Raw genomic sequence first — 26,900 nt, 5'->3', positions numbered from 1 at the left:
TATTTATGAATCTAAAAAGGATGAAAAATAGAAAAAACAAAACAAAACAAAAAAAAACAACAATTATGTATGAAATGGCCAGCAGTAATCCTTTCATTTCACTTTTAATTAATAACTAAAAACTAATTTGACATCACACTTTGACTAGACCTGTGAAGTTTAGTCCAAAAATATTCACCTGACCTCGTTTTCACTGGCACTCAATGTCAATAATTTTTCAATACAATTGTACACCACTTTGCATTATTTTCAATAATCACTAACTATTCAGTGGTAGAAAATTAAAAACTAAAAAAGAATGTGATGTAATTTTGTGCTCACTCTACACACATAGGATTATACTTTATGAAACAACACAAGTCCACTATTTGCTGGCAAAGAATGACACAAGTTCCCTCTTGGATATCATAGAGCGATAATCACACTCCAGCATGGATGAATTAATGAAATTAGTCAAATTAGTAATACTTATGAGAAAGATATAAAAATCTCTACATAATAGCCTCTTGAACCATGATATGTTTTAATTTTGTAACAAATCATGAAGGCCCAACTTTGGTGAATTTGTTTACTAACTAATTTCAAGGAACACAAAGAAACACACAAACACAAAGGAAAAAACAACCACAATAGTCATAGAAATAAAATAGCCAGGCTTCAGACTTTTTATCAGACTTTTAGTGGACATCAGAGTGGACATTTAAAACTTGTCAGTCAAAAAGGAAAGCCCTCCTCTTCCTAGTTTTCCCAAGCACTGGATGTCAATCAGCTCAATTTTTGAAAGTGACTTTGTGCTGACCTACAACCATAGGATAACAGAATAAATACTAAAAAATCAAAAGAAAGGAAAGTTTTTTTAAAAGCAGTATTTATAAGAATACACTTCGTTTTGTATATTATTACTTTATGAAACAACAGGTCCACAACAAGTCCACTATTTGCTGGCACAGAATGACACAAGTTCCCTCTTGGATAGCATAGAGCGATAATCATATTCCAGCATGGATGAATTAAAAAGTCAAGTCAAATTAACAATACTTATAATACCCTCTTGAACCATGATATGTTTTATTTTTGTAGCAAATCATGAAGGCCCAACTTTGGTGAATATCCTTTACTAGCTAATTTCAAGCTTTAGACTATATTAAACTGAAGGGCCATCCAGAGAGCAGCAGAATAATAATCAGAATAAAGAAAACAACTAGTATAACTTTTATCAGACTTTAAGTGGGCATCAGAGTGGTCATATAAAACTTTTCAGTCAAAAAGGAAAACCTTCCTCTTCCTACTTTTCACAAGCACTGGATGTCAATTAAGTCATTTTTGAAAGTGACTTTGTGCTTAACCCAAATCTATAGGATAATAGAATAAGTACTTAAAAATCTGAAGAAAGGAGACTTAAAAAAAAGCTGTATTTATAGGAATACACTTTGATTTGTATTTGTATGTTTGTATTTGTATGAATTGTGTATACAATGAATTTTCTTGAAAATACACATTATGTAGAAATCTTGCATTGCATGAATCTATCTTGAAGAGAAAAACTAATCTATTTGGGTATGAATCACAGATCCCATATTGTAGTCAAAAATGTGATATTTACACTAACTTTTCTTAATTGAAAGACTGTGCCAATTAAATTGTGTTGTGCTTGAGTTAATGAAATGGGCACTGAAATATTCAGTGTCTTGATGGAGTTAACCTTAATCCTTTCTCAGAATCAAAACAACAGGATGCAGACCTTTAAAGAAGACTTCATGTATGGAATCTTGTTTTGAAGTTTGACTCTATAACAAAAAAGATAGATTTTATATATTGACTCAAGTCCCCTTTTTGCTTGTACAAAATGACACAGGTCCCCGCTTGAATATGATGCAGCGACATACACACTCCTTCATGGATGTGAATAAAGTGTCTGGCTCCTGTGAACAATATTGAAGTTAAAATGAATGATTTAAGATGTAAGATTTGCAGGAAATGTCACCCAAGCCTGCATGACCATGCAAGTTCAAGTAGACCACAGACATTACACCAAATATCAGCCTGGAAAACTTAGGTCTCTCATTTTGATAAAAGTCAACTCTTATGCTCAAAATGACACTGACTTACAAAAAATACTGTCAAGTTCTTAAGTGTGTTTTCCATGCAATATCCCCACTTGAAAGGGAGAGAGGCATCTACCAGAGGTCTTAACTGGATTTCACTCAATGACCAGGCCGCTTTTCCTTTTCCTTCTTTTATTTTCAGGTGCAAGCATTTTATGCCATTTGTCATGTGTAGGTGGAAAACCTTTCAATCAAAGAACCACAAAACCAGAGAAAAAAGTTCAATCAGAATCACCAACAGAAAATAAGTATACAAAATACCAGAAAATAAACATTTAAATATTGTGAAACCCAATTATTTTTACATTAAATTACAAATCAAGTGCAAATAAAGTTACCCACTGCTGTAAATGGTTTAGCATAGTTTCAGGTAAGTATGAATTTCACTACTTTTAAATATTTATTGTTGTTTTAAATGTATATTTTAATGTGTTTTAACTTAAATTGTCTCAATTTCTGTATTTTACCATTAAATGTATTTTAACATGAATTACTTCTTAACCTTTCATTACAAATTTTTACATTTTTAACCTTAATTTTGAAAGGATTTTAACTTTAATTTTATGGTAAAATTTTATTAAAATGAAATTCCAAAATTACACTATCACAATTACAAAAATGCTTACAATTAAGAGTATGTAAGAGTATAAATGCTTGAATTGAAACTGTTGATATGAAATGATTCAAATCATGTTATATTCAAGTTGCTCTCCCAACCTACTACTAATTAATCCAGTGATACACCCAATACAATCAACATACATTCATAATTCACTAAATGTCGAAGTGAAATACTTTTAAGATGTGCTCAACACATACCAATTTAAATTTACACACATCACATTTCAAAAGTCAGGAGGGAGATTAACAAGCAATCAGTGCACACAGACAATCAGTTACCAAGCCACGCGTTACTGGGCGTCCAACCCCATGGCTAAGCTAGCCTTAACACAACCAGTTAATCAGAATGCACTACCTCCGTGCAAAAGTCTCCTCATTAAACAGTTCAGTGTCTTACCGGCTGCCTCTCTGGTGTTTAGATGCTCTCACTCTGCATTGGCATTGCGAAAGATGAGGGAACAGATATAGGCCTGCTGCCTGTGTACCTTTGTTCGCTCTTTACCTGTGATGATGTGCGCCACCTTTTAAGGCCCGGGCAGTAACTGGGCGATAGTGCGAAGGGTTCCTCCTTCCTGTTTATTGTGGAAGTGGATTCCTCGGTTTTGCTTGTCTTTTAGTTACTGTTCAGTTCTTTATTTTATTCCAGTTTGACCTGACAATTACTACTTAAAAGTTTTCATCTTACAATGTATCTAATACAAAGGATGGAAAAATATTATTGCAGCATGAAGAAAAACAAAGTTTATTTTCTTAATTGAAGGACCGTGTCAATTAAATTGTGTTGTGCTTGAAATAATGAAATGGGCACTGAAATATTCAGTGTCTTGATGGAATAAACCTTAATCCCCTCTCGGAATCAAAACAACAGGATGCAGACCTTTAAAGAAGACTTCATTTATGGAATCTTGTTTTGAAGTTTGACTCTATAACAAAAAAGATAGATTTTATATATTGACTCAAGTCCCCTTTTTGCTTGTACAAAATGACACAAGTCCCCGCTTGAATATGATGCAGCGACATACACACTTCTTCATGGATGTGAATAAAGTGTCTGGCTCCTGTGAACAATTTAGAAGTTAAAATGAATGACTTAAGATGTAAGATTTGCAGGAAATGTCACCCAAGCCTGCATGACCATGCAAGTTCAAGTAGACCACAGACATTACACCAAATATCAACTTGGAAAACTTAGGTCTCTCATGTTGATAAAAGTCAACTCTTATGCTCGAAATGACACTGACTTACAAAAATTACTGCTTAAAAGTTTTTATCTTACAATGTATCTAATACAAAGGATGGAAAAATATTATTGCAGCATGTCAGTAGAAGAAAAACAAAGTTCATTTTCTTAACTGAAGGACCGTGTCAATTAAATTGTGTTGTGCTTGAAATAATGAAATGGGCACTGAAATATTCAGTGTCTTGATGGAGTTAACCTTAATCCTCTCTCAGAAACAAAACAACAGGATGCAGACCTTTAAAGAAGACTTCATTTATGGAATCTTGTTTTGAAGTTTGACTCTATAACAAAAAAGATAGATTTTATATATTGACTCAAGTCCCCTTTTGCTTGTACAAAATGACACAGGTCCCCGCTTGAATATGATGCAGCGACATACACACTCCTTCATGGATGTGAATAAAGTGTCTGGCTCCTGTGAACAATATTGAAGTTAAAATGAATGATTTAAGATGTAAGATTTGCAGGAAATGTCACCCAAGCCTGCATGACCAAACAAAAAAGATAGATTTTATGTTTTTAGGTGTTTTGAGGAAATGAAGAGGAGACACACCAAAGGGAGGGATGTATCGATACACTAATACTGCATAGATTATTTTTTTTTCCGATTCACGTTCATTTTTTTTTTACAGATAAAGGCTGTCTGAAGTGATGCACTCACATCTTACATTAAAGTCTGATGCATGAGTGAATCTTTACGCTCTATTGACATTGACTGACAACAGTTACTTCTGATATCTTAGCGTATCTACTACCAAGGACAAGGAAATATTGTTGCAGTCTGTCATTATAAGAAACACAAACTTAATTTTCTAAATTCAGGCACTGTGTCATTTAACTTGTCTTGTGTTTGTGTTATGGTAATGATGAGCATTGAAAGGTTCAGTGTCTGTCATGATGGAGTTAACCATTGTATAGATGGACTGAAGTCCCCTCTTTGTTTGAACAAAACGACACAGGTCCACTGTTGATTACTATCGAGCGATATTCACACTCCCTCATGGATGTAGATCTGAAATATAACAGAGATGATTTTTTTTTTTAAATAAAGGGGAGAGAGAGAGGGGATGACATGCAGCAAAGGGGCACAAGCTGGATTTGAACCCGGGCCGCTGCGGCAACAGCCTTGTACATGGGGCGCCTGCTCTATCACTAAGCCACCGACACCCCAACAGAGATGAATTTTATGAACATACTCCAAATTATCAGATATTTAAGTATATGTGTTTAATACCTAGCTGTCTACAGGTTTGATAGGCTACATTATGCTGTCAGAGAAAATGATATGTTTTGCCATGGGAATATGGAAAATGTTTGGTCTTGTTTGCTATGAGCAAAATTTGCTAAAGTTTTTTTGTAATTAATTAATCAATTAATTGATCATTAATGTTACCAGTGTTCAATTGAGGAAAGTGCTTAAAATTGTCAACCCTTGTCAATAGCCTGCTACAGTGCATCTATGCATGTAGACTCTTTATTATATATTTACATTTATGATTACACATTTCATCCAGTAACATTCACACACTGCTTTTTAGGAAGTTACACATGTTTTAATTTCAGTTGATGATGTGAACATAAAACTGCCTCTGATCAGTGAATGGACTGGGGGGGTGTAATTCTGTGACACTGAATCTCTGACAATCAGTATCAGACCTGGATTGTCTGCGGTGTGGGGGATGGTCTCCTGTTGTGAACGATGGTCGTTAGAGTCGTTTCACCTTGGGCTTCAGGTTTGTTAGCTAACATATTATTTATTCTCAGTTGCTCATTTGATGCTCAACAATGGGTATACTTCAAAGCGCTCTGGCCTTAAAACACTAGCCTCTCATAGACAAGATGTTGTTTCTGATTCAGAGTGACTGAGACATAGGCGATCAGGTGCATAAGGTGTCTTAGTTTAAGATATTGTCTAGGTGCTGTGGAAATTTAAGTCTCCAAACTTTGAAGACTTGGTTGACTTTAAAATGGTACAAATCATGTATGGAGCAGAAAAGAAAAAAATAAAACAATCAAACAAACAAAAACTAATCACAGTTATTACATGGAAGCTTCAGGCCAAATCTGAAGTGTCTGTCCAAAAAAATGTATACACAGAAAGTCTCTAGTGCATATCCATATTAAATTCATCATTATATATTTGATCCTCACCACTGAGATGAGTAAATATATATACTTAAAATTTAAAACACCATTGTCGTGAGGAACTGAAAACATGTAGAACATTCCGTTTGTTTAAACAAAGGTTTAAAAATAACATGCTGCATGGGGCGCCGGTGGCTTGGTGGTGGAGCAGGCGCCCCATGTGCAGGGCTGTTGCCACAGCGGTCTGGGTTCGACTCCAGCCTGTGGCCCTTTGCTGCGTGTCACTCCATTTCTCTCTCCCCCCTTCACACTTGTCTGTCCTATACATTAAAGGCTAAAAAGCCCCCAAAAAAAAAATCTTAAGAAAAAAATAATAACATGCTGCATAAATATGACAATAGATGATGAGAGAGTAACATTGGCATAGTGAGGGAAAGGGTACAGAAACTGCCAGGATGTATAGTGTCTTTTGTTTGTTATAGTTTTCAGTCACGTGACATGCGTGGTGACCTGGAGGGCAAAACAATGGGCCAACATAGTGGCTCAAACTGGAGTCTCCGTAGGCACGCAGCTCAAGCCAGTACAATTTCCTTATGTTTCAAGCCACAAATATTTGAAGAAGGGCTGTGGCATATCATACCATCCATGATAACCATGGTATAAATTTTTATTTCATAGAAAAGCTAAATGGAATTTTAAAAAAGGCATGGACAAAAAAATTCCTCAACTTACACTGCTGCCAGGATGAAAGCATACAAAAGTATGGACAGTCATATGTATTTTCCTGGATGGATCAATTGTGCTGCTGTTTGGGAGTCAAAGGACAAGAAATTCTTCAGTGTTAAAGCAAAGGGAGTACGAATTAATTAATGTTAGCTATCTAACAGTAATCCAAGAATTATAGTTAATTTTAGAGACAGCTGCCACTGTTTGCCCTCCAGAGACAACATGATATGTTTAATGGCACAAATCCACAATCTAGTCTTTCCTGAGTTTTCTTTGTTAGGCAGGATTCTGTAGAAACACATTGAGACTGTTTCATAAGCAATTGAAAACTCCTTGTAGTTGTAAAATATCCATAAAGGTAGAAGTTTGCAAAATCAGTACTCAAGCTAGTTTTTGAAGCTTACATGCTCCAATAAATGCATTTAGTTATTTATATGCTGCGTCAATATATATTATTACTATGTTTTCCTTTTGCAGATCATTCAAGTTACACATGTTGTAATTTCAGTTGATAATGTGAACATAAAACTGCCTCTGATGAGTGAATGGACTGGTGGGTGCTATTCTGTGACACTGAATCTCTGACAATCAGTATCAGACCTGGATTGTCCGCGGTGTGGGGGATGGTCTCCTGTTGTGAACGATGGTCGTTAGAGTCTTTTCACCTTGGGCTTCAGGTTTGTTAGCTAAAATATTATTTATTCTCAGTTGCTCATTTGATGCTCAACAATGGGTATACTTCAAAGCGCTTTGGCCTTAAAACATGTTTGGACTTGTGTTGTTGCTGTGTGCACTGCGGAACACATTGCTATATCAGTGATATTGGAAGATGACACTTTTATGAAGTAAAATTTATACCAGGGTTATCATGGATGGTATGATATGCCACAGCCCTTCTTCAAATATTTGTGGCTTGAAACATAAGGAAATTGTACTGGCTTGAGCTGCGTGCCTATGGAGACTCCAGTTTGAGCCGCCATGTTGGCCCATTGTTTTGCCCTCCAGGTCACCAGGCATGTCACATGACTGAAAACTATGACAAACAAAAGACACTATACATCCTGGCAGTTCCTGTACCCTTTCCCTCACTATGCCAATGTTACTCTCTCATCATCTATTGTCATATTTATGCAGCATGTTATTTTTAAACCTTTGTTTAAACAAACAGAATGTTCTACATGTTTTCAGTTCCTCACAACAATGGTGTTTTAAATTTTAAATATATATATTTTCTCATCTCAGTGGTGAGGATCAAATATATAATGATGAATTTAATATGGATATGCACTAGAAAATTTCTGTGTATAAAATTTTTGGACAGACACTTTAGATTTGGCCTGAAGCTTCCATGTAATAACTGTGATTGGTTTTGGTTTGTTTGATTGTTTTACTTGTTTCTTTTCTGCTCCATACATGATTTGTACCATTTTAAAGTCAACCAAGTCTTCAAAGTTTGGAGACTTAAATTTCCAACCTGAAGCCCAGGGTGAAAAGACTCCAACGACCATCGTTCACAACAGGAGACCATCCCCCACACCGCAGACAATCCAGGTCTGATACTGATTGTCAGAGATTCAGTGTCACAGAATTACACCCCCCCAGTCCATTCACTGATCAGAGGCAGTTTTATGTTCACATCATCAACTGAAATTAAAACATGTGTAACTTCCTAAAAAGCAGTGTGTGAATGTTACTGGATGAAATGTGTAATCATAAATGTAAATATATAATAAAGAGTCTACATGCATAGATGCACTGTAGCAGGCTATTGACAAGGGTTGACAATTTTAAGCACTTTCCTCAATTGAACACTGGTAACATTAATGATCAATTAATTGATTAATTAATTACAAAAAAACTTTAGCAAATTTTGCTCATAGCAAACAAGACCAAACATTTTCCATATTCCCATGGCAAAACATATCATTTTCTCTGACAGCATAATGTAGCCTATCAAACCTGTAGACAGCTAGGTATTAAACACATATACTTAAATATCTGATAATTTGGAGTATGTTCATAAAATTCATCTCTGTTGGGGTGTCGGTGGCTTAGTGGTAGAGCAGGCGCCCCATGTACAAGGCTGTTGCCACAGCGGCCCGGGTTCAAATCCAGCTTGTGCCCCTTTGCTGCATGTCATCCCCTCTCTCGTCCCTTTTCATACTTACCTGTCCTGTGCATTAAAGGCATAAATGCCCCAAAAATATATTTAAAAAAAAAAAAAAATCATCTCTGTTATATTTCAGATCTACATCCATGAGGGAGTGTGAATATCGCTCGATAGTAATCAACAGTGGACCTGTGTCGTTTTGTTCAAACAAAGAGGGGACTTCAGTCCATCTATACAATGGTTAACTCCATCATGACAGACACTGAACCTTTCAATGCTCATCATTACCATAACACAAACACAAGACAAGTTAAATGACACAGTGCCTGAATTTAGAAAATTAAGTTTGTGTTTCTTATAATGACAGACTGCAACAATATTTCCTTGTCCTTGGTAGTAGATACGCTATGATATCAGAAGTAACTGTTGTCAGTCAATGTCAATAGAGTGTAAAGATTCACTCATGCATCAGACTTTAATGTAAGATGTGAGTGCATCACTTCAGACAGCCTTTATCTGTAAAAAAAAAATGAACGTGAATCGGAAAAAAAAAATCTATGCAGTATTAGTGTATCGATACATCCCTCCCTTCGGTGTGTGTCGTCTTCATTTCCTCAAAACACCTAAAAACATAAAATCTATCTTTTTTGTTTGGTCATGCAGGCTTGGGTGACATTTCCTGCAAATCTTACATCTTAAATCATTCATTTTAACTTCAATATTGTTCACAGGAGCCAGACACTTTATTCACATCCATGAAGGAGTGTGTATGTCGCTGCATCATATTCAAGCGGGGACCTGTGTCATTTTGTACAAGCAAAAAGGGGACTTGAGTCAGTATATAAAATCTACCTTTTTTTGGTTATAGAGTCAAACTTCAAAACAAGATTCCATAAATGAAGTCTTCTTTAAAGGTCTGCATCCTGTTGTTTTGTTTCTGAGAGAGGATTAAGGTTAACTCCATCAAGACACTGAATATTTCAGTGCCCATTTCATTATTTCAAGCACAACACAATTTAATTGACACGGTCCTTCAGTTAAGAAAATGAACTTTGTTTTTCTTCTACTGACATGCTGCAATAATATTTTTCCATCCTTTGTATTAGATACATTGTAAGATAAAAACTTTTAAGCAGTAATTTTTGTAAGTCAGTGTCATTTCGAGCATAAGAGTTGACTTTTATCAACATGAGAGACCTAAGTTTTCCAGGTTGATATTTGGTGTAATGTCTGTGGTCTACTTGAACTTGCATGGTCATGCAGGCTTGGGTGACATTTCCTGCAAATCTTACATCTTAAGTCATTCATTTTAACTTCTAAATTGTTCACAGGAGCCAGACACTTTATTCACATCCATGAAGAAGTGTGTATGTCGCTGCATCATATTCAAGCGGGGACTTGTGTCATTTTGTACAAGCAAAAAGGGGACTTGAGTCAATATATAAAATCTATCTTTTTTGTTATAGAGTCAAACTTCAAAACAAGATTCCATAAATGAAGTCTTCTTTAAAGGTCTGCATCCTGTTGTTTTGATTCCGAGAGAGGATTAAGGTTAACTCCATCAAGACACTGAATATTTCAGCACCCTATGAGGTCTTTTTATGATGGATCTGAGAGAGGCATTAGCAGTTAGTGTAAATATCACATTTTTGACTACAGTATGGGATCTGTGATTCATATCCAAATAGATTAGTTTTTCTCTTCAAGATACATTCATGCAATGCAAGATTTCTACATAATGTGTATTTTCAAGAAAATTCATTGTATACTCACTACAGATTGTACTAGAGGGTCCCCTCTTGTACTGTCAAAACTGACAGAAGCCAACATTTACACGTAATTATTCATGAGTAAGAACACAAGAGCAAATCAGCACATTATCCTTAAAAAAAAAAAAAAAAAATTTAGAATTTTTAGAATTTCATCTGACCTCATGAATGAGTCTGAAATGAATGCCCTGAAGATGCCTGAACAGCCACAGCAAAGTGCAGTAGATGCATGCTTCAAAACCTGTCTTAGATTGACAAATGTTTTTTCTCTACTTACATTATTTAAAGGATATACAAATAAGATATAAACCATAGGAGGAAGGGAGCTCTCTCTATAATCCATCACACACAGGTCATAAAAATGACCACAACACAGAAGAATATGAATTCCCCCAAGAAACATTTAGAAATTGAAATTAAAAAATGTCTTCGTGATTGTTTTAATATGTGTATCACAGAGAAATGTGTAAATATTGATAACATTAAAGTGAAATCTGTTTTTGAAAGAAACAAAGAAAGTCTTTGCAGTAAACAAACACTGTGAAAGACTGAGCACAGACAGTTACAGTGAAGCATATGGAGGTCCCCTCTTTGAGAGGTAGACATCGCTCAAGGATAAAAGTCCCCTCTTGGCAATTTCTTTTAAAAAAATTAAAAAGCACATTTGCAGTAATATTATGGTAAAAGAGCTTAAAAGTTAATGTTCAATTCTATTTTTGTATTTTTAAAATGCCCAGAAACTGAAGTCCACTGTTGGCAAATGTAACTCGATAGTGCACTGTTGGTCAGGTTTGCTTGTATGTGTGTGTGTGTGTGTGTGTGTGTGTGTGTGTGTGTGAGAGAGAGAGAGAGAAAGAGAGAGGGAGAGACAAATGTGGGTGTGTGAAAGGAAGTTCTCTGACAACAGAGAACTACAAGATGGCCAAAACAAAGCCGGCTTCAGATTGGGGGAGGTCTGCCTCACCACATGGTCAGGACAAAGGAAAAGAAGCAGGAACTTTGAGTTGTCTCTTTGGGTGTAGCTCTGTTGAAAGCCAATGTATGAGTGAGAATGTGTATGCAATTTGTGTTGCAAAGGGTCTGGGTTAGTACAACAACAACAACAATCACAACAGTAAGTCAATAACAGCATTAAATCACAATTGACAAAGTCAAACAGTCTTGCTGGTTGCTGTGTCCATGTTCTGAAGGTGCAGATCCAAGAAAGCTGGTCGCTTGGGGTCCTTGCAGAGTTAGACGTTGGGGTGCAAACTCAACTTGGTTTGCCTTATTGCTGGAAAGCTGGTTGCAAACCTTGTGTTTGGCACACTAACTTCTCTGGTCTCCAGGTTCCGCTCCCACTGTTGCATGTAGAGGAGAGAATGGGGGAAGGGCATAGCAGGCCCTCCTGTGTGGTCTGCAGGTTTAGGAGCAGGAGAGCAGAAGAGTCTTAGGAGCAAGAGCCGGTCAGGGGCTCAAGAGACAGAGCAGCAAGCGACTGTAGAGCAAATGCCCCCTTCGATGGTTCAGGGGCAAGAGCAGAGTCTGAGCCGATCAGTAGCTCAAGAGAAAGAGCAACAGAGAGAGAGTGAAAAGAGCAGAACTTCTGGTCTCTTAGGTGTGAGAATGAGGCACCCTGTGGAGATTAGTTCCAAGTGGCTGTCCTTTGTTTGGAGAACAAAGAACATGCGGCCTCTTACCACTTCAGACGGCAAGACCCAGAAGAAAACCTTTACATGTCCAGTTTTGATTGGGTTGCATGGGAGGTGCCGTAGCTGTGCCCTGAGATAAAAAGAGTTCAACTTTTGGAATGCAGCAGGGTGCACCGCATGTAATGTGATGAGGACCAACCACTCACAGCTGACAGATGTCTTTCCCTTCTTCTCTAAATATCAGTCTGTAATAGATAGGGAGAGGTAGTTGAATATTTTAGTGCAGGGCTGCCAGAGCTTTACATCTTTGCCCTGGACGATAGGCCTACACACAAACAATGCCTGAAAATCACCTCTGCACTCAGGGTTTCAGGTAAATAGGCTATGATATGGTGCTTGTTGAGGTTGCTTAGCAACCCCAGATGTAACTTGCTTTTTTTTTTTCTTTTTTGTTTACAAAGTAAAACAACAGTATACTAAAATATGTTTTTCAAAAAAAACAGAATCTTAATTCATATTTGATCAGCACTGCCTAGTTTGACAGTTGATGAGCAGTAATTGACATGATTGGCAGCTGTGTTTGTTATGAGAATGACTGATAGTTTGACTCAGGTCGTGTCTAGGCAACTTCATTCTCTAACATAGAGTGTGCAGGGTTGTGCATGGGGCTCACCTCTAAACAGCAACAGCGGCGAGCTCGGACGAGGCTCCCCACGAGCGGCCAGCCCAAGCGATGTTGTGGCAGACAGATATTGTTCAGATTTTTATAAAAGGTTTGGTCAAAACAAATAACAAAACACAAAACTGGAGGTAGTCGGCGGTCAGGTTCACAGAGCAAAAAACCCAGGTGCTGTCCCCAGGCCTCTCGGTAGTGCAGTCCCCCATCACTCTCTCTGAAGACGCTCATTATCACACCTGGACCACTGTGTTAATTGATACGCCTCACCCACTACCAGCCAGCCAGATGAGAATGAAGTAATATGTGTGCCTACCAAGAGCTTTCAACTCAACCTAACAGTGTTAGAGACTCTGCAGCTCTGATTGATGACAGCCAGGGGTCTGATTCTAGTAAATTCCATTAGAGACAGTAGGAGGAGGAGGGACATGATTATGTTCACTGACCGTCTCATGTACTTCTGTCAGAATGTAGTGACAGTTTCAGTAAATATAATACAAAGCTATAATATATGCAAGTATGAAGGCAGTGATGTTTATAATGTGTAAAACAGATGTATCTACAGTATATTCATACATAAAGGGAGTATAAATGAGCCCTAGCAGTGTGAGGGCCTTAGTTACACAATCTGGGAGATTCTTGGGCAGCATTTTCACAAAACTATAAAGACTTGTATGCTTAAGTCTGATATTTATTTATCAGCCATCTGCCATTCACTTCTTGTTTTGAGTGAATTTATAATTAGGGGTTCAAGCCTGAAAGAATGAAACCTCGTCGTCATTGTGTCATGTACTGTACGGTGACTGCTTGAACTGAATTGCCCCTTTGGGGACTAATAAAGTTGTCTGAACTGAACTGAACTGAACTGAACTGAACAGATGTCACAAGTTTTGAGGGAGTGTGTTACTGACATGCTGACTGCGGGAATGTCCACCAGAGCTGTTGTTTGTGAACTGAATGTTCATTTCACTACCATAAGCTGTCTCCAAAGTTGTTTCCATAAATTTAGGAAAACTTAACCAGCATCACAGCCGCAGACCACATGTAACCAAACCAGCTCAGGACCTCCACTCCAGAATCTTCACCTGCAGGATCACTTGAGACCAGCCAGCTGGACAGTTTGTTGACAGATGGTTTGCACAGTGGAAGAACTTCTGCACAGAAGAACTTCTGGTGCCCTCTTTCTGTATTCTATTGTCTTTTTCTTGTATCAAGAAAATACAAGATACAAGAAAATGACAATAGAATGCCTACAAAAACTACAGAAAGAGGGCACCATTGATCGTCTACAATATCACCGTCTATACCCCCAAGATGCCATCCCGTGCATATATGGGCTCCCCAAGATTCACAAAGAAGGGGCCCCCCTCAGACCCATTGTCAGCAGCATTAACTCGGTCACGTATAACGTTGCCAAACATTTAGCCAACATCCTGGCTCCCTTGGTGGGCAATACGCCCCACCATATCCAGAACTCCATAGACTTTGTGAACAAAGTAAGAGGTTTAAAAATGGATCCAGATGATACCATGGTATCCTATGATATGACTTCCCTGTTCACTTGCATTCTAACCATGGAAGCTTTGGAAACAGTCAGGCAACGGTTGATAAATGACAACACCCTCCACGACAGAACCAAGCTCAGCCCAGACCAGATATGCCAACTACTGGAGCTCTGCCAGCCATCTATGTGAAATTGGAAAAGCCATCTCTCAATAGAGGAGGAGGTCTGCGACACCATCTATCCCCCACCTATAATGCTGTCCTTTCATCCTTGCCCAGGAGGCTTAACAACTTAACCTCTAAAAACAACGGTCGTTCACAAATGGCCTCATGTGACTCTAACGATTCCAGTGACAACCGTTGCAGCAGGAGTTTCAACGACTGTCGTTGACACACCATTGGAGCACTAACGAACCAGTGACATCATTGGCCTTGTGAAGACCTCCCCAGAGGTTAAATACCTGGGTGCTTCCACACCAGTTTGTCAGACTAGTTTCAGCCTAGTTAGACAAGCATGAACTGATGAAGCCTCTTGGATAAGAGGTGAAACGTCTTCTAAGACAAAACCAAGTCCAGTTGCGTTCAATTCAATTGCCTTGAGATAACTATGACCTGGATGAATGAGAATATCCACAGGCACGTCATGTATATCCTATAATTTGTTTATGCTAATGCATACCCAGGTGTAAAACCCAGTTCGTAAAACCCGAGATGTGAATAAAAGACACAGTATTAATTTATTTTTTATTATCTTTATTTGTTTACATCGGTAAAAAATTTAATTTCCTATTGCACTTAAATGCACTACTCAGTTCACCCGACCCCACATGGGGGGTACCTAGCCCCTTAACCAATCAGGAGCTATGCAGGCCACATTCAGCCTGTCAGCCCAGAGGGGAAATACAGGCATGTTTTCTCTTCCATTTTTCCGACCCTCAGCCTCGGGAGAGAAGGCGACTACGTGGCACAGGACGAAAAGAGAAGAGAAAAATCCGTGAATAAAAACTGTGATAAAGGACTACTACAGTGAGCTACTTACCTGGAACAAGTGTGGAGCCGTGGAGTTCCTCATTGGAAACCGGATTTCACCGGTAAGACAGGATAGTTACCGGCAAAACCACCCATTAACAGTAATCATTCATGCTAACGGTAGCATCGTTACTTCGTAGGCTAACCTCCTCCCTCCATCTGTGTGCAGCGGCAAACCTATGACAGTGCTGCCTTAAAACAGAGAGCAATGGTCAGGTTTTGAGGTGGAGATCCAAGGATCAGAATGAGATGATTCCATCAGATGGCGAGCCAGAACCTCGAAGAAGGAAGGAGAAATACTCGTATCCTCTCTCTCTCACACGCACACACACACACACACACACACACTCACACGCACATTCCCCATCCATGAACCTTGAGGATCAGGTGCACCTGCAACCAGTTTCTGCTTTCTGAGGGCCCCAACTGACAATTAATTATTAATTATTATTATTTTGAGAATTGCATTTACGTTTTTTGTATAAATGGGTAAATTTTTCTATACATTGTAACAATACAAGAGTTATTACTCAACCTCTAATTTTGCATCTGTCTCATTATTGTTGCTCAACATTATTGGCTCCTATCAAATCCGTTTTGTTTTTTTTTCTGATACTAGCCCTTTTTGTCGGCCTACAAGTTACTTTATTATTACACTGTAATCCACTTAAAAATTACTAAATTGGTTACACATACAGGTAACCATGGTAACGCATATGTCAGTGAGGGTGTTTTCCCTGATTATAAAGCTGTGAAAACTGCCATCATTGTATCTGACTCTGTGTACTTTGTCTGTTCCTTAAGTCCATTAATAAATGTAGAAATTTGCAGAAATTTCTGGCAGTCATCAGAATCTGATTTCCTCACATGGGTCCTGATGATGCACTGATGATGCAGGGTGATAAAAACCAAAACTGTCCAATCAACTAGTTACCTGTCAGTCAGTAGAACCTCATGTTTACTCCTGTTGGTTTATAAAAAGTCAGAGTGAACAGGAACCAAACCAAAACTAAAATGCAACAATGGATATTTTTTTCCCTATGGTGTGACCAAATGAACCTAACTACAGGTGTGAAAGCACCCTAAAAGCACTTTGAGTGGTCGGAAGACTAGTAAAATGTGATACAAGTGCAGTCCATTTAAACGCTTGGGGTGAGGCCTCTAAATAAAGAATATATTGGGGCAGGATATGTAAATGTAAATTATCAACACCTAATAATAACATAATTTCTATGCAGTGATTGGCAAGATAAGAATGTTTCATGAATCACACACCAATCTGATCATAAGTTGATTTCTGTGTCAGATCTGTGCTGGTTTGTAAGTTAGATTAATAAATGAGGACCATTGATTCAGGCCATAAAAATGAGTTACTTTTGAGGTTTATTTTATATCAGCCATCAAAACCCTTAGGCTGAAGTCTACCACTGAGTGTATTTTGTGCCCTGCAGCTGCCCAGCTGGCCTTGTCCAGGCCTTTTTATAGTGGCAGCCTTCTGAGCACTACAGCACAAATATTTTCTGGAGCTTTTTATCCTGGAGGGATAGGATTACACATGCACTGTCAAGTGCATGCACTTTTGTGGCACACATTTAACCACTTTTATTTATGTTCATGTGTGTAATAGTGTTCTACAACAGGAACAAACCCCATGTAAACCTGCACAAATATTCTTGGCATGTATTTTACAACAGAAAGCACATAACCAATGTGAGTTTTTTCACTTTAGTTGTACTATAATTTCTGAAGTAAGATAATGTAAAAAAGACACTCTCTCCAGAGGACACATACAAACACATACTCAGCTTACATGCATGCAACAATGACACACACACACACACACACACACACACACACACACACACACACACACACACACACACACACACACACACACACTCCCTCCCTCCCTGGTGGGTATTCCCAGCCAAATTAAGCCAGTGTGGCTTGTCTGTCCTCAGACACAGCAGCAATGCTGTCTGTGCGCGTCTGTCTCGATGTGCAGAAGATAACGAGAGTGACAGATGCTTTTAGTTTAACGTGTGTGTAAGCGTATATACACACTGGTGAGGACGCACTTTGGATTTTCTCTCTGCCTCTCCCTGATTGATGATCTCCATCTGTATGAGTTCTCCTGTCCTATCTTTGTCCATTTGTGTATTGGTCTGACTGTCTGTTTCTCAGTCTGCCTAACAGTTTGTTTACCTTTCAGTCTGCCTGTTTATTGGTTCATCTGTCTGCCTGTTTATTTGTCCATCTAACAGTTTGTTTACCTTCCTGTCTGTTTATCTGCCTGTCCAACAGAACGAGGTCGACCAAGTATGACAGCTTCCCTGAGCTCCTGCAGTGGCTTAGAGGTCCTCCTCTCCTCTCTGCAGGTAGGGTTGCACACTATGGACTTTGTGTTGTTTAGTAGTGATCACGCAATTTTAAATACAGTGTTGCAAAACTAACCAGATGACTGAGCTACTCATTCTTGGGCTTTAACTTTAAAGACATTCTGTTGCTATTACAGTTAGATATTTGCAGGAGAAAAAAATAAAATTCACAAGTGTCAAAAAACAACCATCATGTATTTGATTTAATGCAATGCACAACATGTGGAATTGTCATATGAGCCAGCATAGGCATTACTGTAAGTGATAAGACCATACCAGAATTAGTTCTATGTCCCAAGTGGATTTCAGAGTACAATATGTTCACTGTTCTGCACTCTGTCTTTATTAAAAGCAGAAGTGGGGAAAAGTGTTAAAATACCTCTGTAAAAGTAAGAAGTTAAAGTACTAAAGTAGTGTTACTTGGAATAATAGTACTTTCACAATTCCAAACAAAAAGACAATGTGGCATCCTGACTGTAAATATTTCATTAATAACAGGCCATACCAACCAATTTTTTATTTTTCATAAAGAGCAAAGTATTCTCACAGACTGCCTGATAATGAATATATATATATATATATATATATATATATATATATATATGCATATATGTATATAGTCTCTCTGATAGGACCATGACACAAGTTGCTTTTCTAAAAGAAGTTCTGTGCAGGTTTTCAATCAATCAATCAATTAGGGATGCACCGAAATGAAAATTTGTGGCCAAAGCCGAATAAAATTAATAGCATTAGATTGTTTTTATACTGCAAATGAAGTATTCGTGTTAAAATTACGGTTCCACTTGCATCTGTCGTGCGATCAGAAAAAGGCCTCTCCAAATCAAGCTCCCAGGCTGAATTTCAACCCCAACCCATCATCTCAAAAAATGTAAAATGTGCAGATGTAGAGAGTAGCAGTGTTTGTTTTGTCTAGTTAAATCATATTCAGAGAAAAGAATAAACTTTCAACAAATGGCAAGGGCACTCAGCACAAATTAATGTTAAACCAGTTCAACCCTGAAGCCCAGTACAGAAAGATCTAATAACCACTGACAGCTTCAGGAAACCATCTCTACTAAAGTACACATACGTGTGGTTATTATGACTTTCTATCTTTAAGCACCATGTTTAACATATTCTAATGCACCGTTCAAATAAATCTGGGTAGATAACTACAAGTTATAGCTACAATGCCTCATTCCACACTACAGTCTAACACTTTAAGTCACCCATTTGTGTCTAAAAGGCACCCAATACAACTGCAGTCCTTACCACTAAACAATAGTAAACTGAACTTATTTCCCACCCCATGGCCAGAAAATATTTGCATTACTGTGCAACTGAATTGATATGTTATCCTAAGAACAAATTATTGTCAGGATAGCTGGTCAGGGTTGTGTACATATTCAGGGCTCCTCACAGAAAGTTCAGAATCTTTGGTTCCATTTGGCAGTGTTGATAACTTTGCAATTTTTGGAGGACAAAAAGCCAACCTTGAGATTTCTTTTTAATCTAGCTCCATGTGGCTAAGTTTTACATGTATGTTGTAAAAATACTGACAGCTTCGTAACCCTTTGGGGTTGGGAGCTTCAGCAGTGGAGCTCAGCAGGATTTTGATGCATATGTTGTGTATTTAGATTAATATCTTTACAGGTTTTTATCATAGAAGCATGGCAAACATACTGCCAAAAACATTATCATTTACACTTAACTGGTAATGATGCCCTAAAGCTTTACATCAAATTGGATACTAATCAGTGTGATAGTGGTGCCATGCCCCTCATACCATGAGTCTAATTGGCTTTAAATTTGAAACACATGTACAACACATGTGCTTCACAAAAAAAATCTTCTTGGATAATTACAGTCACCATGATAAAGTTCAGTTCAGTTCAAAAAACTTTATTTATCCCCAAAGGGCAATTTATTTCCTACAGTCAACTGACCACATACAACCATTCACACAAACATAAACATAAATATAAATAAAAATAAATACAAATGGGTGTATTGCACATAACAATTACATTCTGCTAAAGTACTTCTGCTAATGAAAACCAGTTCAAGACTGCATTCAACAGCTTAATAGCAGAAGGAACAAATGACTTGGAGTAGCGATTGGTCTTCCTGGGAGGCTGCCTATAACACCGTCCTGCTGGCATTAATACAATTTCTTTATTAAGGACATGATCTTGGTCAATAATACATTTTGCCTTTTGGAGGACACATTTCTCCCAGAGAGAGTTCAAGTCAGTCATCTGGGTTTCAGCAATTTTGGAGCAGACTTTCACAATGGAGTTTAGACAGTTCCTGTCCTCCACTGCCAAACAGTTGAACCAGCAGATGAAAGAGAAGGTAAGAAGGCTCTCAATGTATGACAAGTACACAGTACACAGGATAGGTTTTGAAACCACAAAGGAGTTGATTCTCCATAACAAGTGAATCCTCTGTTAGGCACGTTTAACTACTGACTCAGTGTTGATATCAAACTTAAGCTGAGAGTCAAACTCGGTGCCCAAGTATTTATATGATTTACAATCTCAACATCTTCACTGTGAATCATACTGACAGTGGTGTTTGTCCTATTTTTCCTAAAGTCAATGACAAGTTCCTTAGTTTTTAAGGTCAAGGAAACTGACGTCACACCACTTAACACAGTCAGGAAGTGCGTGTCCATGGTCTGACTCTGCACCCTGATAGAGTGAAAGCAGAGCAGTGTCATCTGAAAATTTAACAAGGAAACTGTTCTTTTTAAGAGACCTGCAACTGTCGGTGTATAAGATAAAAAGCAATGGAGAAAGAACACAACCTTGTGGAGAACCAGTATTAGTAAAAAGGGTGTTTGACTAAAACCTGCTGTGTCTTGTCTGTTAAAAAGTTTAAAAACAGAGTTAAAAGATGATCGGGCAGGTTAAAATAAGAAGCTAGCCTTTCAATTAAAATATGAGGTTGCATCCTATTAAAAGCTGAAGAAAAATCTGCAAATAAAAGCCTGCCGTGAGATGCAGGTTTCTCCAAGTGATTATAGATTTTGTCAAGGATAAAAAGTTTGGCATCGTCCACTCCTTTGCCCTTTTGGTAAGCAAACTGGAGTGGATCAAGTTTGCGCTCGACCAGGGTGAGAACCTCATCCTTTAAGATTTTCTCAAGATTTTTTACAACTAGAGAAGTGAGTGCCACAGGTCTAAAGTCTTGTAATTCCCTGGGGTTCTTAGCCTTGGGAATGGGAATTATGTTTGAAGATTTCCAACTTAATTCAATATTAAAGGCACGCTAAGCACCGTTGGGTGTCACTTCTGTTCACATTCAACAATGTTATCAAACACAATGGAACTAGCTCGCCCCTCCCCCCTTGTCCTCCATGACTCTGTCATGAACGAGCGATAGCTGCTAGTTACCCTGGATTTACAAACCTGTTCAAGGGAACAACATGAACATTCACCCATTATCTACTCACCCTCATGCAGATGGAGGATCAGGTGAAGTTTTAGAGTTTTAGAGTAGGCGCAACAAACCTCCACCTAATGGAGGCTTACGGCGCCCCAGATTCAAATGTCCAAAAACACACAATTGAAACCACAAAATATCTCCATACTGCTTGTCCGTAGTGATCTAAGTGTCCTGAAGCCCCGACATAAAAAGTTGTTTGGAAAAACGTCATTTGAACTCTACAGTGCGAGCATTTTACTCGCATTTGCGACTAAAAATAGTTTTGTGCGAGCAAAAGAAATCATTCAGGAGCACTCTTTGCGAGTACAGATTTCAACCAGCGGCAGAAATGAAAAGCGAATCCTGTCGGTTGTGGGTTGAACGGGGGTCACAGACAGGAATACGGCTGAGCACTATGGCTACTGCAAGATAACGGTTTACCAAGGACCAAGAAGCCCGGCTCCAGGTCCAATAATTTCCTCTTCGTTGGTGTCATGCTCCACAGTGACTGTTAGCTCCCAGCCCACTGTGGGTCTATTAGGGAATGTACTAATATATACCAACCGGGCTGCATGATGTGTCTGGTTTATGCACTGATAAGGGACTGTTCTTAACTTATCAGAGGAGGAGGGTGGCTGGTGGAAAATGCATGACCCTTCACCATGAATTAGATTTTTAAAATTTAGCTGAGTTCATCCAATGACCCAACTACAAAAGCCAGTGGAATAAAGACATGCTTTGTGTCTAGAGGAGAGGGTGACTCCAGAGGAGCCTTCGTATTTTGTTGTTTTCCTATTAAATCTGTTATTTAAAATTTTCACTGCGCTCCTAAATTTCTTTCTGTGCTCCTAAATTTTTTCAGTTAGGAGCACATGTGCTCCTCGTGAAAAAGGTTAGCGTAGAGCCCTTCTCATTGTAGCCTGTAGCTCTAACTTCCTCTCTGGGTACCGCATTCATGTGTGCGCGCTTGCACAAGACTGTGAGACATGGTCACTGCGTTCATGTGTGTGTGTGTGTGTGTGTGTGTGTTTGCTTTCGCTAGTCTCACGCTGGCTGGTTGGTACAGCCTGGACCAAAATGTCTTTGTTGCCATTTGCAGAGCCTGGGCTGCCCACAGAGACCAGACTTTTTCACGGCATATTCAGAGGACATGTAGCCAGCGGATCGTGAGGAGATGTTTGCTGTATGTGACACATGACTTGACTTGTGACTTGCTTGACCTGAGCAGTGACTCGACTTGACTTGCTTGACTTATAGCAGGGACTTGACTTGACTTGCTTGATTCTCACCACAACTAACCTGGGACTTGCTTGAGACTTGAAGGTAAAGACTTGAGGCTTGAGGCTTGTGACTTGCACATGTCTGACTTTCCCCCATGTCTGCTGCTTAGGTCTCCCTGCTGGCCCCCAACTGACATTATTTCTCCTCATCCAAATCCACTGACTAGATCTAGTTGCTTCATCTGACATTTCCTTCACTGTCTTCCTCAAACTCTGTCCCCGCGCTCCGAGTTCCCCCAGGAGCGAGACAGTTGATCTTGCTATGAATCCCCTACACCCCACTTCCACTGGACAAATCCTAGTTTTCCATCCTCGCTGCTCAGCTTCTGCTCCTAAGTCTGCATACCTAAGATTTTTTCTTTCATAGGCTTCTTCCACTGAGTCTTCCCAAGAAACTGTCAGCTCAATGAAATAAACTATCCATTGACTCACTGACCACAACACTATGTCAGGCCTCCGATTGGTACAAACTATTTCCTGAGGAACAACAAGCTTTCCCCCTAAATCTACTTGCATTTCCCAATCACAAGTACCTTCTAGGCGGCCACACCCTTGCCTTCTTACTAACTTATCACTTCTCTATTTCTCCCCCTCACGGACAAACTGAATTGCTAAACTCCTATTCTTAAAACCTTCTGAATTTACCTGTCTTCGTCTCCTTTCTATGCCTGCAGCTAAACTTTTCAACACCTGGTTATGTTGCCATGTATACTGGCCTTGCGATAAGCTAACTTTACAAAATATGACAAAATATGCTTAAAAGTTGCAGTACCTGAACACAATGGGCATGTTGGATCCCCATTTACCCACAGTTTTAGGTTCTGGGGAGTTGGCAACACATCGTATGTAGCCCCTACTGAATATTACCTACAATCTCTGCATGCCTAAGAGCTGCCTCTGCCTCCTGAACTGCCGATCTTGGGTTCCATTTCCTCCCTTTGGTTGGATTTGGGACCACACTCCTAACTACCACGTCCTTGCACCCAGATAACAACAGCTCTGTCCTGACCTTGGTACATTTAGATTCTTCTGTTAAACTATATACTGGCAGCTGAAGTATCCCTTTTCCATACAATGCAACACTACTTGGAGCACCCAACAACTTCCTAATGTAGGAGCTAACCAACCTTTCAATTCTCTCCACAATGGATATTGGAATTTCATAAATTGACAATGGCCACATTAACCTAGGATATAGCCCAAACTGCAAACACCACAACTTCAACTTTGCTGGAAGTTCTGATTTATCTATTCTATCCAATCTTTCAGCCACATCTTTCCTAAATTTAACCACCTGTTCCTCATCATTCAACTCCTCATTGTACCACCAACCTAAGCTCTTTACTGACTTTTCCCTAATTGTTGGGATTTCCTCATCATCTGTGACAAACTTCCTATCACTTAACCTCCCTCTACATATTGAGATGCTTCTAGACTTGCTAGGCTTGATCTTCATGCTGGCTCACTTGATGTTCTTATTTACCTTCTCTAGTAGCGTCTTTGTATATGGCATTGTTGTGGTCTTCAGTGTCATGTCATCCATGTAAGTCCTAACTGGAGGAAGATGCACTCCGTTCTGCTGTCTCTCCCCACCTACCACCCACTTGAAAGCCCTGATGATTACTTACATCACCATAGTAAATGCTAATGGAGAAATTGTACACCCTGCCATAATACCTATTTCTAGCCTCTGCCAACCTGTTGTGAAACCTGCCGTACATAGAGACTACCTACAGTAGGAGCCACTCAAAAGTTCCCCTTTCCAGCTGGCTGTCAGCCGGCTGCCTGTCGAATCCCAGCCATATCCCAGCCAAGTTCCAGTCTCTACCCCCCCCCCCCCCCCTCCTATTTTAATCCTAAACACACCCACTCGTTCAGTTGCAGGGTATCGCCATGAGATGGCGCCTCTCTCAGAAAAAAACAGCCTCAAATGTGGAAGCGTATTGTTTCTATAACAACGACTCTTTTCTGGGGTAACTGTCTGCATTTCCAAAACCTTGCCTCTTCGAATGTTAACTTCCATTATTCGGACTGGCAGTCCTTCACCTTTTTATCACAAGTCCCACCATTATGAAAATTCCTGCCTTTATTATTCGAAATGTCGGCCCTTCCTCTTTTTTCTAAAGGATCTGCCATTCTGAAGTTTGGATATTGTGGAATATGGCACAGCTACAGTGCTGCAGTGCAGACATTTCAGTCGCACACTGCACGTCAGCAGTGGCCAGCAGTATAGAACTGGGCTTTTACTGATGCACTTTCTGAAGGCTATTTACTTGATTAGACTTCTGTTTTTGTTAGGATATTATTTTTTTCGTTATTGTATAATTGTTTTCAGTTAATCACTGAGATCACTTCAAAAAATGTATGAAAGAAAAATAACCGAAAAGGTGTAATACTGAAGATTTCGTTTGTTTACAAGTTATTTTGAATTTGGAAACCTGTTTTGTTGACCTTTTTGTAATAAATTACGGAGCCCGGCAGTGGCCGTGAGAGGAACAAATATACATCGTGCGCACGTTTTAATTAATTTGAATCCTCATTCATTCATTCAGTCATTCACTCTGCACTTGCTGCTTTGCATGGGATTGTTGTCAGCAAAAGGCAATTCACAAGGATATTGAGAGTTTTAGAGGATATTCTGTGTGTAAAACTGTGTGTAATATCTTATACTATTTATGTTCTTGTGAAGAAACCCCGCTGGCTCTGCTGCGCCTTCCCAGTTGTTACGCACGGCACAGGCGCTCGGATGCGTGTAAAAAACCCATGAATGAAGCAGAAGTCCTGTCCTTGTGTCCTGTGCACTGATGTCTAACGTTTTTTAATTTCAACTGAGGGTGCAAAAATAATAAATTGATGGTAGCCTACTGCATGCTTTTGCACACTCGCAGAACCGTGGAGCTATTCCTCCAACAAATTGGTGAGGTGATCCTCTTTCTTCCTTTCTTTTCTCTCTTCTCTCTGTCCAAAACTGTCATTGCGCCCCACGTGACCAGCTGACTTTGCTACGAGCTGATTGGCAGTTGAAAGAGGCGACTTGCCTTATGATCTAAAACCAGCCACTGGCGACTGCATGAAAGGCATCTGTCAATAAGTCTCTTCAACGTCTTGAATAGAATCTTGTAAAGGAGCCTAACTGTATAGATCTGGTCAATACACAGTAGGCCCTACGTTAAGACTTTACTTGTAGACTGAATAATAAGAGATTTTAATCACAACTTTACAGGATTTGACAAGTAGCCAAAGTTTTCACGTACATACAAAGACCCCTCTGTTTTGACGGCGGACAGTCTAGTCAAAATAAAAAGAAATAAAGCAGCCCAGCGCAGTTGTTTTTGCTATTTAGGGCAAGAGAATAAAAACAATTATTAAAGGGGATGCTGAGCAGTAAGATCCGTTGTGTAATTAAAAGGGATAATGCACATTTAGCCACACACTACGCTAACAGGCAGGGTCCCCTCTGGTTTACACGTATTTGAATGTTGGCGGCTCATGTCGGCTGCCGCAATGTGCGCGCTGTAAGCTGCCCTTCCCCTCCAACGCCAGTGATTTAGCATAACTATGCTGTACCCTAACCTTTTGTTTGTGTTTGCATACTGGGTTATTTGGAATGCGGGGAGAGAGAGAAGACATTTCTACACTGAGGGCCGAATTCACAAAGAATTAACTGCGGCTGCTGATAGCACCTTGAATTGCACTTCACTTGCACCCGCAGTTTGCTCCGTCTTAATGTCCTGATTTGCCCCTGATTGCAATTAGCCACATGGCAAAGTATAAATGCCAAACAAAGTCTGCGCCAAGAACACCGTGGCAGAACAATGGCAGACTTTGTTTGGCAAAGTACTGAATACTGTATACCCTCATGTAGTGATGTCTGCTGGTGAGTCAGTCTAACAGTGTCGGATGGGTTGAGGCTGTGGATTTGACCAAGTTTTACCACTTATCACTATTCCCTCTCACTTGTAGCTGTTTTTTCGTTATCTTTTGAATTTAATATGAATTATGGAACCGTTTTTGTTCACGTTTGTTACCCCCGTTTCGTAAAATAAATTATTGAAAGCTGCTTTTGAAGTGCGTGACAGAAGTGCGTTTTGAGAACGACCGCAGACTGTCACCTGTTCAATGCATCAATATCTTCGGATGCCATTAAAGTAATAATAATGTCAAAATATTATTTACAGACTGATTTAACAGACGATCACTGCTGCCACGATCACTGGAAAGTCTGGGCGAGAGGCTTCCACAGAGGAGTGCCCAGTTTGCACCAGCTTTAAACACGTTATTTACTTCACCGATACAGCACCGAGACACAATCTGCTTG

The 26,900-nt window shown here is 39.2% G+C and overlaps 1 protein-coding gene across 7 annotated transcripts in view; it reads left to right on the top strand.

Moving 5' to 3' along the window:
• Positions 1 to 17,441: 17,441 nt before the first annotated feature.
• Positions 17,442 to 26,900, top strand: part of LOC125887522 (cytosolic carboxypeptidase 4) — a 668,935-nt gene continuing 659,476 nt past the window's right edge. For 5 of the 7 annotated variants that reach the window (XM_049574402.1, XM_049574400.1, XM_049574405.1 and 2 more), the window contains exons 1-2: positions 17,455 to 17,617; positions 17,800 to 17,873. Coding sequence is in view for 5 of the 7 variants with exons in the window: in XM_049574400.1 (XP_049430357.1) it covers positions 17,817 to 17,873 (57 nt within the window). In the remaining 2 variants the exon portion in view is untranslated. Of the gene's footprint in view, positions 17,618 to 17,799; positions 17,874 to 26,900 lie in introns of all 7 variants that reach the window. The other 2 variants (XM_049574398.1, XM_049574403.1) reach the window with 2 other exon arrangements.

This window comes from Epinephelus fuscoguttatus, linkage group LG4, assembly GCF_011397635.1.
Source record: "Epinephelus fuscoguttatus linkage group LG4, E.fuscoguttatus.final_Chr_v1".
NCBI lineage: Eukaryota > Metazoa > Chordata > Actinopteri > Perciformes > Serranidae > Epinephelus > Epinephelus fuscoguttatus.
Note: the sequence above shows the minus strand (reverse complement) of the source record. Positions and strands in the feature narration are given on the sequence as shown.